The sequence below is a fragment of the Trichechus manatus genome, unplaced genomic scaffold (assembly GCF_000243295.1).
Source record: "Trichechus manatus latirostris isolate Lorelei unplaced genomic scaffold, TriManLat1.0 scaffold00107, whole genome shotgun sequence".
NCBI classification, from domain to species: domain Eukaryota; kingdom Metazoa; phylum Chordata; class Mammalia; order Sirenia; family Trichechidae; genus Trichechus; species Trichechus manatus.
The window spans coordinates 6,560,404-6,574,032 of record NW_004444043.1 but is presented as its reverse complement, the minus strand read 5'-3'; the positions used below and the strand labels follow the sequence as shown (position 1 = coordinate 6,574,032).

Here is a 13,629-nt window from a genome sequence, read left to right as displayed (position 1 = left end):
TTCAAGTCCTCTTCACTTTCAGCAAGCAAGGTTGTGTCATCTGCATATCACAGGTTGTTAATGAGTCTTCCTGCAATCCCGATGCCAAGTTCTTCCTCATGTAGTCCAGCTTCTCGGATTATTTGCTCAGCATACAGATTGAATAAGTATGGTGAAAGGATACAACCCTGATGCATTTTAAACCATGCAATATTCCCTTGTTCGGTTCGAACAACAGCCCCATGGTCTATGTACAGGTTCCTCATGAGCACAATTAAGTGTTCTGAAATTCTCATTCTTAGCAATATTATCCATAATTTGTTATGATCCACACAGTCGAATGCCTTTGCATAGTCAATGAAGCACAGGCAAACATCTTTCTGGTATTTTCTGCTTTCAGCCAAGACCCATCTGCCATCAGCAGTGATATTCTTCGTTGCACTTCCTCTTCTGAATCCGGATTGAATTTTTGTCAGTTCTCTGTGGATGTACTGCTGCAACCGTCTTTGAATTAACTTCCCATAATTTTATGTGATACTAATGATTATTTTTAAAATTTCTACATTCCATTGGATCACCTTTCTTTGAAATGGGCACAAATATGAATCTCTTCCAGTCAGGTGGCCAGGTAGCTGTCTTCTAAATTTCTTAGTATAGACAAGTGGGTGGTTCCAGCATTGCATTCATTTGTTGAAACATCTCAATTGGTATTCCGTCAATTCCTGGAGGCTTGTTTTCCGCCATTGCCTTCAGCGTAACTTGGACTTCTTCCTTCAGTGCCACCAGTTCTTGATCATATGTTACCTCCTGAAATGGTTGAATGGTAACTAGTTCTTTTTGGTACAGTGAATGATTCTATGTATTCCTCCCATCTTCTTTTGATGCTTCCTGCACCCTTCAATATTTTGCCCATAAAATCCTTCAATACTGCAACTCAAGGCTTGAATATTTTCCTCCATTCTTTCAGCTTGAAAAATGCCAAGCGTGTTCTTCTCTTTTTGTTTTCTAATTCCAGGTCTTTGCACATTTCGTTATAATACTTTACTTTGTCTCTTTGAGCTACCCTTGGAAATCTTCTGTTCAGCTTTCTTACTTCATCATTTCTTCCATTCACTTTAGCTACTTTACATTTAAGAGCAAGCTTCAGAGTCTCTTCTGACAACCATTTTGGTCTTTTTTTTCTTTCCTGTTTTTTTAATGACCTTTTGCTTTCTTCATGTATGATGTCCTTGGTGTCATCCCACAACTCTGGTCTTCTGTCATTAGTGTTCAATGTGTCAAATCTGTTCTTGAGATGGTCTCTAAATTCAGGTGAGGTGTTCTCAAGGTTGGACTTTGGCTCTCATGGACTTGTTTAATTTTCTTCAGCTTCAACCTGAACTTACATATGAGCAATTGATGGCCTGTTCTACAGTCAGCCCCTGGTCTTGTTCTAACTGATAATATTGAACTTCTCCATCATCTCTTTCCACAGATGTAGTTGATTTGATTCCTGTATATTCCATCTAGTGAGATCCATGTGTATAGTCGCCATTTATGTTGTTGGAAAAAGGTATTTCCAATGAATAAGTCATTGGTCTTGCAAAATTCTATCACACAATCTCCCGTGTTGTTTTTATCACCAAGGCCATATTTCCCAACAAGTGCTCCTTCTTCTTTATTTCCAACTTTCGCATTTCAATCACCAGTAATTATCAATGTATCTTGATTGCGTGCTTAATCTATTTCAGACTGCAGAAGTTGGTAAAAATCTTCAATTTCTTTATCTTGGCATTAGTGGTTGGTGCGTACGTTTGAATAATAGTTGTATTAACTGGTCTTCCTTTTAGGCTTATGGATATTATCCTATCACTGACAACATTGTATTTCAGGATAGATCTTGAAAAGTTCTTTTTGGCAATGAATGTGACACCATTCCTCTTCAATTTGTCATTCCTGGCATAGTAGACCGTATGAATGTCCAATTCAAAATGATCGATACTAGTCCATTTCAAGTGACTAATGCCTAGGATATCGATCTTCATGCATTCCATTTTATTTTTGACAGTTTCCAATTTTCCCAGATTTATACTTCGTACTTCGACATTCCAACTGTTAATGGACATTTGCAGCTGTTTATTCTCATTTTGAGTCATGCCACATCAGCAAATGAAGGTCTCAAAAGCTTGACTCCATCCACGTCATTAAGGCTGACTCTACTTTGAGGATGCAGCACTTCCCCAGTTGTATTTTGAGTGTCTTCCAACCTGAGGGGCTCGTTTTCCAGCACTATATTAGACAATGTTCCACTGCTATCCATAAGGTTTTCACTGGCCAGTTTTTTCAGAAGTAGATATCCAGGTTCTTCTTCCAAATCAGTCTTCATCTGGGAGCTCCAGTGAAATCTGTCCACCATGAGTCACCCTGATGGTATTTGAAATACCGATGGCATAGCTTCCAGCATCACAGCAACACACAAGCCACCACAGTACCACAAACTGACAGATGACTGGTGGAGAAGCTTATTTATAGCTCGATATTTCTATGACTATGCTCTCATAGAACTGGCAGTCCACAAGTTTGCCGAGCCTTTTCCAAGATGCCTTGGGGTGGACTGTAACCACCAACCTTTCAGTTATCGGTTAACAGCCAAGAACATTAACTGTTTACACCATCCAGGGACACTGACTTCTTAGAATCATGGAATATTGTCAGGCAGCATTTTTTTCCCTAGTACTCCTGCAAATATATAAAATGCAGGTGATATGCAGTTGCCCAAAATCTATTGAGAAGTTTAAAAATAGCAAGTTCTATAGCAACACACATATCCACTCAGAAGGCACAGAGAACAACTGGTGTACCTCAGGCCTCAAAGCCTACTCACCTCACCATCTGCAGAGCCTAAAGGAAATATGCCTTTTTATTGTACCACAACTGTAACACTTCAGTGAGTGCATTGCCTTCAAATCACTTCCCAAAACCGTGGTTCAAACACTTGTGCTTTGCCACATGCTATAGATGCTATCTTTCCACGAACCATTGTCTAGGCCACACTACTAAACATTTTTAGACCCATGGTTCATGTTGGTAACCCCTTTCTAATTCTTATAGAATATGAAGGAGTCCTGGTTATTTTTCTGAAGGTCAGAATCTCTCTCACTCCTCTCCATACTCCTATACCTGACTGGCCAGAAAGTCATTACCAGTCATCCACTGGGCTCTCTCTTTTCCAGTTAGACTTTCTAAAATCTTGCTACCCATGAGGGTATCCAAACCACACATGCTTCACCCACAAGGCATTAGTCTGAAGTATGGCATTTTAATAAAAATGCAGTGAGGGTATAAGGTTAGTTACGGGAATAGAATGTCCTGGCCCAAAGGAGAGACTGGACCGTGTGGTGACATTGCTGTTTCTTTGAGGTTCATCTTCCTCTTGGATCTTTTGCTTGGTTCATTGCCATTGCCAAGTAGGCCCAGAGGAGCCAGCTCCTCCCTTTCTCAGTAAAATCCCAGAGTAAACAGTTGACCTTTCTCCTGGTTCCCCATCACACCACTGAGAAGAAGAAAAAACCATAATACAGGCTATGACAAAAGAGAAAGGAGATCCACCTAAATCCAAATAATCAGGTTTAAAAAGATCCAACTTTCCCCTAAACTCAAACTTACCACATCCCAGTGAGGTCTCAAGAAGAAAGGGGAAAATAGGGTCGTCCCCTTCATATTCTGGCTTCTGACCTACTTTGCCATGGCCAGCACCACCTTGAACACCTACCATGCAGGATCTCCTTCCAAAGCATCTAGACCTACACTGTCCAATAAGGCGTCACTATCCACATGGGGCTAATGCATACTTGAAATGGTAGAGGGTCAGCTTATTCTAACAAGATGCTAGGTGTTACATTAGAACTCCTAGTAGAGGAGGTAAGGAGCCCTGGTGGTGCAATCGTGAAGAGGTTTGCTGCTAACCAAAAGGTCAGTGGTTCAAACCTACCAGCCACTCCATAGGAGAAAAGACCTGGCAATCTGCTTCCATAAAGATTTCAGCCTAGGAAACCCTATGGGTCACTATGAGTCGTAATCGACTTGGTGGCACACAGCAACAGCAACAGCAGTAGGTGAGATAGGGACTTGGGTTCATTTTAATCTTGCACAGGATATTCTGTCTAATAGGCACTTCAGGAGCCCCTACCCAGATGGTGTGGCCTTGTGGCCTGAGGCCTTCCCATTCCTATTCTCATTTATTAGGAATTTGTTTTACTTTTAAATTCATATATTTTTTAAAATTTCAATATAACACACATACTGAAAAGTTTTTAAATCAGTAAGTGCACATCTCAATGAATTACCACAAAGTTAGCATACCCGTGTAACCACCACCCAGTGGCACCCCAGAAGCCCCCCTCAGGCTTCCTCACAATAGTATATATACTTTAAAATAATGCAAGAATAGGAAAATTAAAGAGAACAGTTCAACAGATTCTCAAGTTTTTAAATTTCATGTCTCTACTCAAGAAACATAGCTTTCTTATGGGATAGTTTGCCACTTCAACCTACATTTATTATGCATATGTATTATGTGCCAGGTGTGAGGGAGAGAATAGTGAATAACACCTGGCCCCTGCCCTAGGGTTTCCGTGAGGAATTTCTGTGAAAGACAAGCGTATTTCAATCCATCTTTACTGATTATAGTTTGCTGGCATACACTATAGGTCCAATACTCGGAAATTCCAGGAGTTGTCCCACAGACTAATGGTTTGTAAATGAGAAGATAGGTTTTGATTTTACTTCTCACTTATCAAGTCGCAAGTCAATATAGTAGTTAAAACTCATTGGTTACAAGTAACAGAAACTAACTCACACTAGCTTAAGCAAAAAGAAAGTAATAATAATACAATAATGGAGAGAGAGCTCACAGAATCCAGGGGCAAGAATTCAGCCATCATTCAGGAAGGTAGTGGAATAATGAATCCAGAAGACTTTAGAATTCTCAATGTTTATCTCTCTTTAGATATCTACTTGATTCTTTTCCCACTCTGAATACCAGCTTTTTCTGCTCCCCGGTCCACATGGTAAAATATGGGCTACCTCTTAGCTCCTTAGGTTACTTATAGTTGGCCACATTTAGAGAGTAACAATTCTAAAACAAGTAACAACTTTCACAACAAAGAAAGTAAAAACTCTTAGTCCCAATTCCAAAATTCAGCCCAGGCTCGAGTCCAGCATCTACTTCCACTTTAGTCAGCCATGACCAAGGTAGTAAGAACATGCAATACAACATGGATCCCAAGGATTGAACAGGGTTGGTGAGCGGAGGATTTATGACCTGGGCATAAATCTCAAATTTAATGTTATACGTTGTAATTCAAGTGCCGAGATTTGGCTAAGCAAACACCCAGAAATGAAAAGGGGAAATAGAAAATGAACTGTATGTGTTCAGCCTCACTAGATGTCCCCTGTTTTTATTTGTGCTCCTGATGTTTCTTCAACTTCACTGAACCATTTCTGGGTTCCTGCTCCAGGTTGGAGGCCATGTGGGTGGCCTGGAAGCCCACACCAGCAACATCACTAGTTTCACCTTCTGTATGTTCCATTTTTCCGGTATCAAATGTACCAGTTATAAAATTGTGGGTTTTCTTATAAAAATCACCCCCTGGAGAGAAGCATAGGATTATTATCTCTGCTCAAACAGCTGCTTTTTCTTCTCATAGACCCCTGTAGCTTATGAGCTAAAGCTTCTTTCTTAGAAGAAATGTTTGTCATGAGGAAGAGATGCATGTGAAAATGACTATTTTATAGGCCCTCTGTCTACTCCTGCTATGGGAATTATTTAAACATGAAGGAATTTCATCATGATTTGAAATGGGCTACCCCCTCCATCTCCAAGTGTTTCTGGATCACCTCCCCAGCTGTTTGAAAAGTTGTTGAGCCATTAAGTGCTGCTGAGGTGGCTCTGGGCTCCCTTTGAAATGGGGGTCTCCCGGCTGCAGTACATAATATTAATGAGCAATAAGTGACTGACTGCTGCTGCTTCCTTGACTGGGCCCTTCTGGGCTCCGACAAGGGCTGCTGCTGTCTGTGTGCGACCTCCTGGCCAATCACATCTTCAGAGTGATGGATGCTCCTGTCAGCCCTCCTGTTTCCACAGACGATTGGAGGTCTTTAAACCAGCCGCTTCCCAGAGCACAGAAGTTGGGGAAACACTTTCCCTTTCTTGGTGTTCTTTGCTCAGGTGGTCCCAGTTCTCTTTACCAGTCATCCTCACCATTCAGCCCATTCTACAGATGAGCAACAGGGACTGAATCCAAATCTCATAAAAGGGAGATGAGCTAGATCCTAAACCAGACACTTCTCATATCCCAACTTTGGGCAGAAAAGAAGCAAGAGTCCATATACTTTCCAAAACCAGATGAATGGTTAAATATTTCCAGTGCAAATGAGAAGCTGTTGAAGGAGTTAGGTCATCCTTTTATACATTTTTTTAGGTCCCTGGGTGACACAAACAGTTTGCATTAACTAGTAACCTAAAGGTTGGTGGTTCAAATGCAGTGGCACTGCAGGAGAAAGGCCTAGCGATCTGCTTCTGTAAAGATTGTTGTTGTCGTTAGGTGCCGTTGAGCTGGTTCCAACTCGTAGTGACCCTATGTACAACAAAATGAAACACTATCCGATCCTGCACCATCTTTACAATCATTGCTACATTTGTATGTCTGTAAAGATTACAGCCAAGAAACTATGGAGCAGTTCTGCTCTGTATCGAGTGGGGTTGCCGTGAGTTAGAGTCAACTCAGTGGCAACAGGTTTGCTTTATCCATTTTAATTCTCATGCCATCCCTTCACTAAAGAAGCAGAAAAATACTTTAAGAATTGTAGTACCTAGAATTCTATGTTATGAATCCGTTAATAAATAAGCAACTTACTTTAATTGCTACAAGAAAATGAAAGTCCATTTGATTTGCTTTTTCATTTCAATCAAATAAAATGGCTGCTTTTCCCATGCGTGAACATATGATATACATAGACTCAGTTTGGGGTGCTTGGTTAAGGGCTAAGGTGGTTTCTTGTCCTCGGTGTCATTTGACTGAACAAGAACGGCCTTGACTGCTTCTCTCCTTGAAGGAAGCATCATGTGGGAGCATGAGCATGATTGCTAACGTGTGCATTGTCACTGCATGCCAGGCACCACTGTAGTCCATTTATGTTGACACATTTAACTGTCACAACAACCCTCAGAGATAGGGATTGCTATAATTGTTGTCTGACAGCTAACAAAGGTGAGGTCAGGTGACTTGTCCAAGGTGACACAGCCATAAACAGCACAGCCAGGATTCAAACCCAGACAGTCTGGCTCCAAAGCATATGCTCTTTATCACTAGATTAGCCCTCTTTATGTACATTCGGGTGTTACAGGGAACTCAGGACTTCATTACTTGTTCCTCACCAAACTAAGAGAATGGAACCTTCCCTCCTTATTCAAAATAACTCCCTCATCTGCCTCCTGCAAAGGAGTTAACTTCACAGTCAGCTCCCAAGACTGTTTCATATGTAATATAGAATTTACTTTTAAACTTTGAAAATGAGTTTTAAATTTATAAGACTTGAATTTCTGGACTAGTGTTTCTCAAAGTCTGTCCTGTGGGCCAAATTCTTCAGTATCTGGTCGTTTGTTTCAAACATGTATTCTGAGCTCCACGCCAGACCTACTGAAACAAGTCCCGGGAGTAGGTATCAGGCACCTGCATTTGTAAGAAGCACCCCAGTGATTCATAGGCACACTAAAGATTGAAAATTATCATGGAGTTGCATCTGAAAGTTTCAGCAGCTTTGCACATCATCAGTTCAACTACGGGTGATTGTAGAAAGCTTTCAAAGCCTCTCTACATTCAATAGCTATTTCAGGGAGAATTATCATGTGCAAAAAGTGTTGTGAAATTGTTGTAGTCTCTTGTGTGAGCCAGCTGGTTACCAAAACAAACCAAACCCATTGCCGTCAAGTCAATTCCGACTCATAGCGACCCTATAGGACAGTGTAGAACAGCCCCATAGAGTTTCCAAGGAGCACCTGGTGGATTCGAACTGCCAGCAGTTTGGTTAGCAGCCACAGCTCTTAACCACTAGCCACAAGGGTTTCCGCCAGCTAGTTAAGAGAGCTTAAATGATTTCCCAAGGGACTTCAGTGACGTGGACACGTATACTCTTTACCTACAAAAATATAGAAAAGTCAGTTTCCACCTTGGACCCAAAGTGAGCCTTTCAAAATGGAATTCTGATCATCCCTCTCTATTTTTGCTTAAAACTCTTCCTAAATACCTTATGTGGACTGCAAGGTTTTGCATGATAGGGTCTTGCCCAGCTCTCCAGAATTGTCCTTGAACCATGCTCACCCACTGCTCCATCAACACGAAACTTCCTTCAGTTCTTCTGCTGCACCAAATGCCGCAGCATTTTTGCATGTGGTCCTGGGCCATATTATGTACCCCCTGACCTGGTGGCACAGTGGTTAAGCACTCAGCTGCTAAACAAAACATTGACAGTTTGAATCCACCAGCCGCTCTGCAGGAGAAAGATTACAGCCTTGGAAACCCTACAGGGCAGTTCTTCTCTGTCCCATAGGGTCACTATGAGTCAGAATCAACTCAATGGCAATGGGTTTCAGCGGCCCCAACACTTAGTTAGATCAATTCTTCCTTCAGAGCTCAGCGTAAATGTCGCATTCTCAGGGAAGCCTTCCCTGACATTCCAGAAGTCAGGGCACCCTATTGTATACCACTTCTCCTAGTACCATTCCTCCATAAAGCTTACCACAGTTTTTCAGTGTGCTTTTGACTGTGTGTAACTTTTTTCATATCTGTCTTCTCATACCTGTCGAAATCAAGAACCATAACTGTCTTGTACACTCGGCATCTAGCAGAGTGCCTGCTACACAGTAGGCATGCAACTAATCTTTGTGGAGTATCATGAATGGAGAAAATTTAAGCAACTCATAATGTTGGCAAGAAAGTCTTGGTTGTCAGAGTAAAATTTTACATCCATTCTGTAGACAAAGATTCTACTTTTTTTTTTCCTATCCCTCACTTTAAATAGCAGGAGTCCCCGGGTGATGCAAATGGTTAAGCATGCGACTACTAACTGAAAGGTTGGTTGTTTGAACCCACCCGGAGGCACCTCGAAAGAAAGGCCTGGCCATCTGCTTCCAAAAGATCACAGCTGTGAAAACTCTATGGAACATAATTCTACTGAGCCACACATGGGGTCACCGTGAGTTGGAATCAACTCTAATAGCAGCTGGTTACTGGTTCTTTAAATCACAGTGTAGATGGTTAGGCTGGAAAATCTGATCCCCCAAGCTTCTTTATGTGTTCTGAATCTCTTTAATGAATATGTCAACAGCTCTAATCCTGATGCCATCCTTCAAAATGCTCGCTGCATGGTTAAATAGTCATTAGTTGTTAAAAGGAAAATTAATGAAAGAGCGGAAATTTCTGATTTTGAAAAACCCCCAAAGTAACTAATTATCTATTTCCTCTCTTACTTCAAAGGCTGAAATGAATTCTTGCAATTGAATGGGGTAGGGATGGCAGAGAGCCTAATTGGTGATCAGATGGATTTCATTTTATCATTGTTTTCAAGTGTATACTTGGTCAGCTATATGAACTAACAAGCTTAGCTTTCTCCAAAGTGTTCTCTGTAAGAGAGCACATCTCATTCCTCATAGTAAATTGATCACAGTGACACTTGGTGTAAGCTAATTTTGATACTCAATGGATTGTCAATGACTGGATTCTAAATGTTCCTAAATTATAAGCATGTTAAAGGCTGAAATTGTTCAGCTTCTAAAACCTATATAGCATTTAGCAAGACGTGGACATTAAAAATTTAATAAAACACTGTTTCCTGGATATTTTAAGTAAAAATATTACATCCTATATGATTCATATATATCAAAACCTTATAATTATAAGTAGATATTCTCCCACTAGTTTTAAAAACACCTCTCTAAGGAAGCTAAGTGCTAGTCACTTTCCAAACTCTTGTGTAAACATAGGTTTCATTTTATACGTTACTATGGAAAGGTATTAGAGAGATATAGGTGGGCTAGTGAGCTTGACAAGGCCCCAGGGTGGCACAAACAGTTTGTTCTTGATTACTAACCTAAAGGTTAGAAGTTTGAACCTATCCAGTGGCACTGCGGAGGAAAGGCTTGGTGATCTGCTTCCATAAAGATTACAGCCAAGAAAACCCTATGGAGCAATTCTACTCTGACACATGTGGGATTGCCAGGAGTCAAAATCGACTCGATGGCAATAGGCTGTAGTGTGCTTGACAGGAAAGCAGTCCAAATTACTGTGGATTCCACTTCATACAATTTAACACTGTCATCTTCCAGTCAAAGATTGGACAATAGCAAAAAGATGGAAACAGCCTAGGTGCCCATCAATGGACGAATGGATAAACAAATTATGGTATATCCACACAATGGAATACTACGCAATGATAAAGAACAACAATGAAGCCATGAAACATCTTTTAACGTGGAGGAATCTGGAGGACATTATGCGGAGTGAATTTAGTCAGTCACAGAAGGACAAATATTGTATAAGACCACTATTATAGTAACTCAAGGAAAGGTTTAAACACAGAAGAAAACATTCTTCGATGGTTACGAGGGTGGGGTGGGAGGGGGAGGGTTATTTACTAACTAGATAGTAGATAAGAATTATCTTAGGTGAAGGGAAGGACAGCACACACTACAGGGGAAGTCAGCACAACTGGACTAAGCCAAAGCTAAGAAGTTTCCTGAATACAATCAAACACTTTGAGGGACAGAGTAGCAGGGGTAGGGGTCTGGGGACCATGCTTTCAGGGGACATTTAGGTCAATTGGCATAACAAAGCTTATTAAGAAAATGTTCTGCATCCTACTTTGGTGAGTGGCGTCTGGGATCTTAAAAGCTTGCAAGCGGCCATCTAAGATGCATCAATTAGTCCCAACCACCTGGAGTAAAGGAGAATGAAGAACACCCAAGACACAAGGAAAGTATTAGCCCAAGAGACAGAAAGGGCCACATAAACCAGAGACTTCATCAGCCTGAGACCAGAAGAACTAGATGCTACCTGGCTACCACCAATGACCACCCTGACAGGGAACACAAGAGAGAGTCCCTGATGGAGCAGGAGAAAGGTGGGGTGCAGAACTCAAATTCTAGTAAGAAGACCAGATTTAGTGGTCTGACTGAGACTGGAGGTACCCCGGAAAGCGTGGCCCCTGGATTCTGTATCAGCCCAGAACTAAAACAATTTCCGAGGCCAACTCTTTGGACGAAGATTGGACTGGCCTGTGGGACAAAAAGTGATACTCGTGAGGAGTGTGCCTCTTAGCTCAAGAAGATACAAATGACTAAATGGGCAGCTTCTGTCCGGAGGTGAGATGGGAAGGCAGAGGTTTGGGAACTGATTGAATAGACATGGGGAATCAGGGGTAGAAAGGAGGAGTATGCTGTCACAGTATGGGGAGAGCAATTAGAGTCACATAACAATGTATAAATTTTTGTATGGGAAAAATTTTTTTAAAAAACTGTGGGAAATGATGGATAATAATAATAATGTTAGCTAAGAATTTTCCTTCATGCTTACAGTGTTCTTAACACCTTTATACGTATTAGCTCATTCGGTCCACACAATAACCCAGTGAGGTAGGTACTATTAGAATCCCCATTTTATAGCTGAGAAAACTGACACGTAGACTGTGTCACCGTCACACCGTCGTTACACTGTTGTGGAACAGGATTTAGACTCAGGCAGTCTGCCTACTTAAACTAGACTACCTCCCATACATACTTTATTTAAGAACAATGAATCAGGAAGCTTGGTCCTGATTTAGTTCTTTATTCTTCCTTTAGGGGATGGGGGTGTGTGTGTTGTTTTGTTTTGTTCTAAAGGAGAAGCTGAAAGCGAGCCTTCTTTCTTTCTAGCTTTTTCCAAAGCCATTTGACTTCACCTGGGGCCGGGAAAGACATTGATTCCAAAGACAGAGGACTAATAAGCTTCCCCCTTTGTCTCCCTCCCTCTCTGTCCATTCTACAGTTAATAGCCAAGATACCAACCATCACGGCTGTTTGCAACTTGCACGGGGAGAAACTGCAGGTATTTAAGCAATCTCATCCAGACATAGTGAACACACTGTTCCCTCCATTATACAAGGAGCTCTTTAATCCTGACTGTGCCACCGTCTGCAAATGAAGGGGACGAGAGAACTGTCTCACAGTCATGGAATGTGTTACCATTAAGACAAAAGCAATGTGTTCATGGAGACTTAAGAAAAATGTCACTACTGCAGCATTAGGAATGTCCTGAACTTAATAGAATTATTTTTCACCGCTACAGTTTGAAGAATGTAAATATGCACCTGAGTGGGGCTCTTATTTGTTTGTTTGTTTTTGAGATGACCATAAATATACAAATATAGGACACTGGGTGTTATCTTTTTTTTTTTTTTTTAATTTTATTCGGGTATGTTTTGGGAGACAACTGTTTATAGAATTTTATTGTAGATATATACGAGAACAGAGCAGTACTTTACATGATTACTTTTCCTGTTGATTGTTCAAATATAATTTAAGAAAATTCCACTTAATAGGCTTACCTATTTCTATGTTTTTAGATAGTCGATGCATGTGTAAATTTGTAGCTGTCTTGGAAAGCACTGTGCGTGTATGTAATAAGTATATAATGTGTGAAAATATTATATATGACTATTACATACGCACGCACGTGCACCGTGGCTTAAAATACCGTACCTACTAGCAAAGGAGGTTCAGTCAGGCTCTCTTCTATTACTTACCTTCTGTGTTAATATGTTACCTTTATGTTAGACAATCAGGATTTTGTTTTCCCAGCCAGAGTTTTCATCTATAGTCAACGGCAGGACGGTACCAATTCAGAAATAATTCTACAAAGCAGTAAAGAGAATGCATGGCCTCTGTATAAAAACTCTATTTCTATCAATGACATCAGAGCTTTGTCAAGATGGTACATATTGGAGAAAAAAATAATAAGTATTTGGAGCCATTTTCGTGTTTTAAGAATTAGGCCACAGATGAGATTGCGGTGGGGGGGGTCCATGACTTTTTTGACCAAATAGTAGACATTTTCTATTTCTCACCAGGACATAAGAAACACTTTTTTTCTGGGCTTTCCAGTTGTGAAAGAAACTTGATTTTTGGTGCTTATTGTATCTTCAACAGAGAAATACAATCTGTGGATCATGACCACCAGCATTTTTTTCTAGTAAAAGAGGAAATCAGAACCCAGGGACCCAATACAATCTTGTGTAAACATTTTCTCTATAACCCAATTTTGGTGAAAAGAGGTAGAAAAAGAACATACTAGGGGAAAATGTAATTCTTTCTATTTATTATCTTTAATAAGTTTGTTAGAAAAAGCAGCAATAAAAGGGGAGGAGGGACTTTGCATCAATCTCGTCTGGAGCCTCTGATTTTTTTTTCAACCCCAAAATCCTGTATTATAAAAATATACCAAAACCTTGACAGATTAGCAAAATGATTTGAATGATCCTGTGGAACTAAAACACCCCAGAGCCAAAACATCTTCCTATGCAGTTTGAAATTGCATCATCCATCTCGCCTGGGATTAATTTTTGAGCAAATCTTAAAGA

General features: G+C 40.6%; 1 protein-coding gene across 2 annotated transcripts in view; it reads left to right on the top strand.

The window, feature by feature from the left end:
- RORB (RAR related orphan receptor B) overlaps positions 1-13,414 on the top strand; it is a 200,042-nt gene extending 186,628 nt beyond the window's left edge. The window contains exon 10 of one of the 2 annotated variants that reach the window (XM_004383290.2): positions 12,039-13,414. In XM_004383290.2, the coding sequence (XP_004383347.1) occupies positions 12,039-12,194 (156 nt within the window). In that variant the 3' untranslated portion in view covers positions 12,195-13,414. The remainder of the gene's footprint in view (positions 1-12,038) is intronic. The other variant, XM_023737747.1, reaches the window with a different exon arrangement.
- The last annotated feature ends 215 nt before the right edge of the window (positions 13,415-13,629 follow it).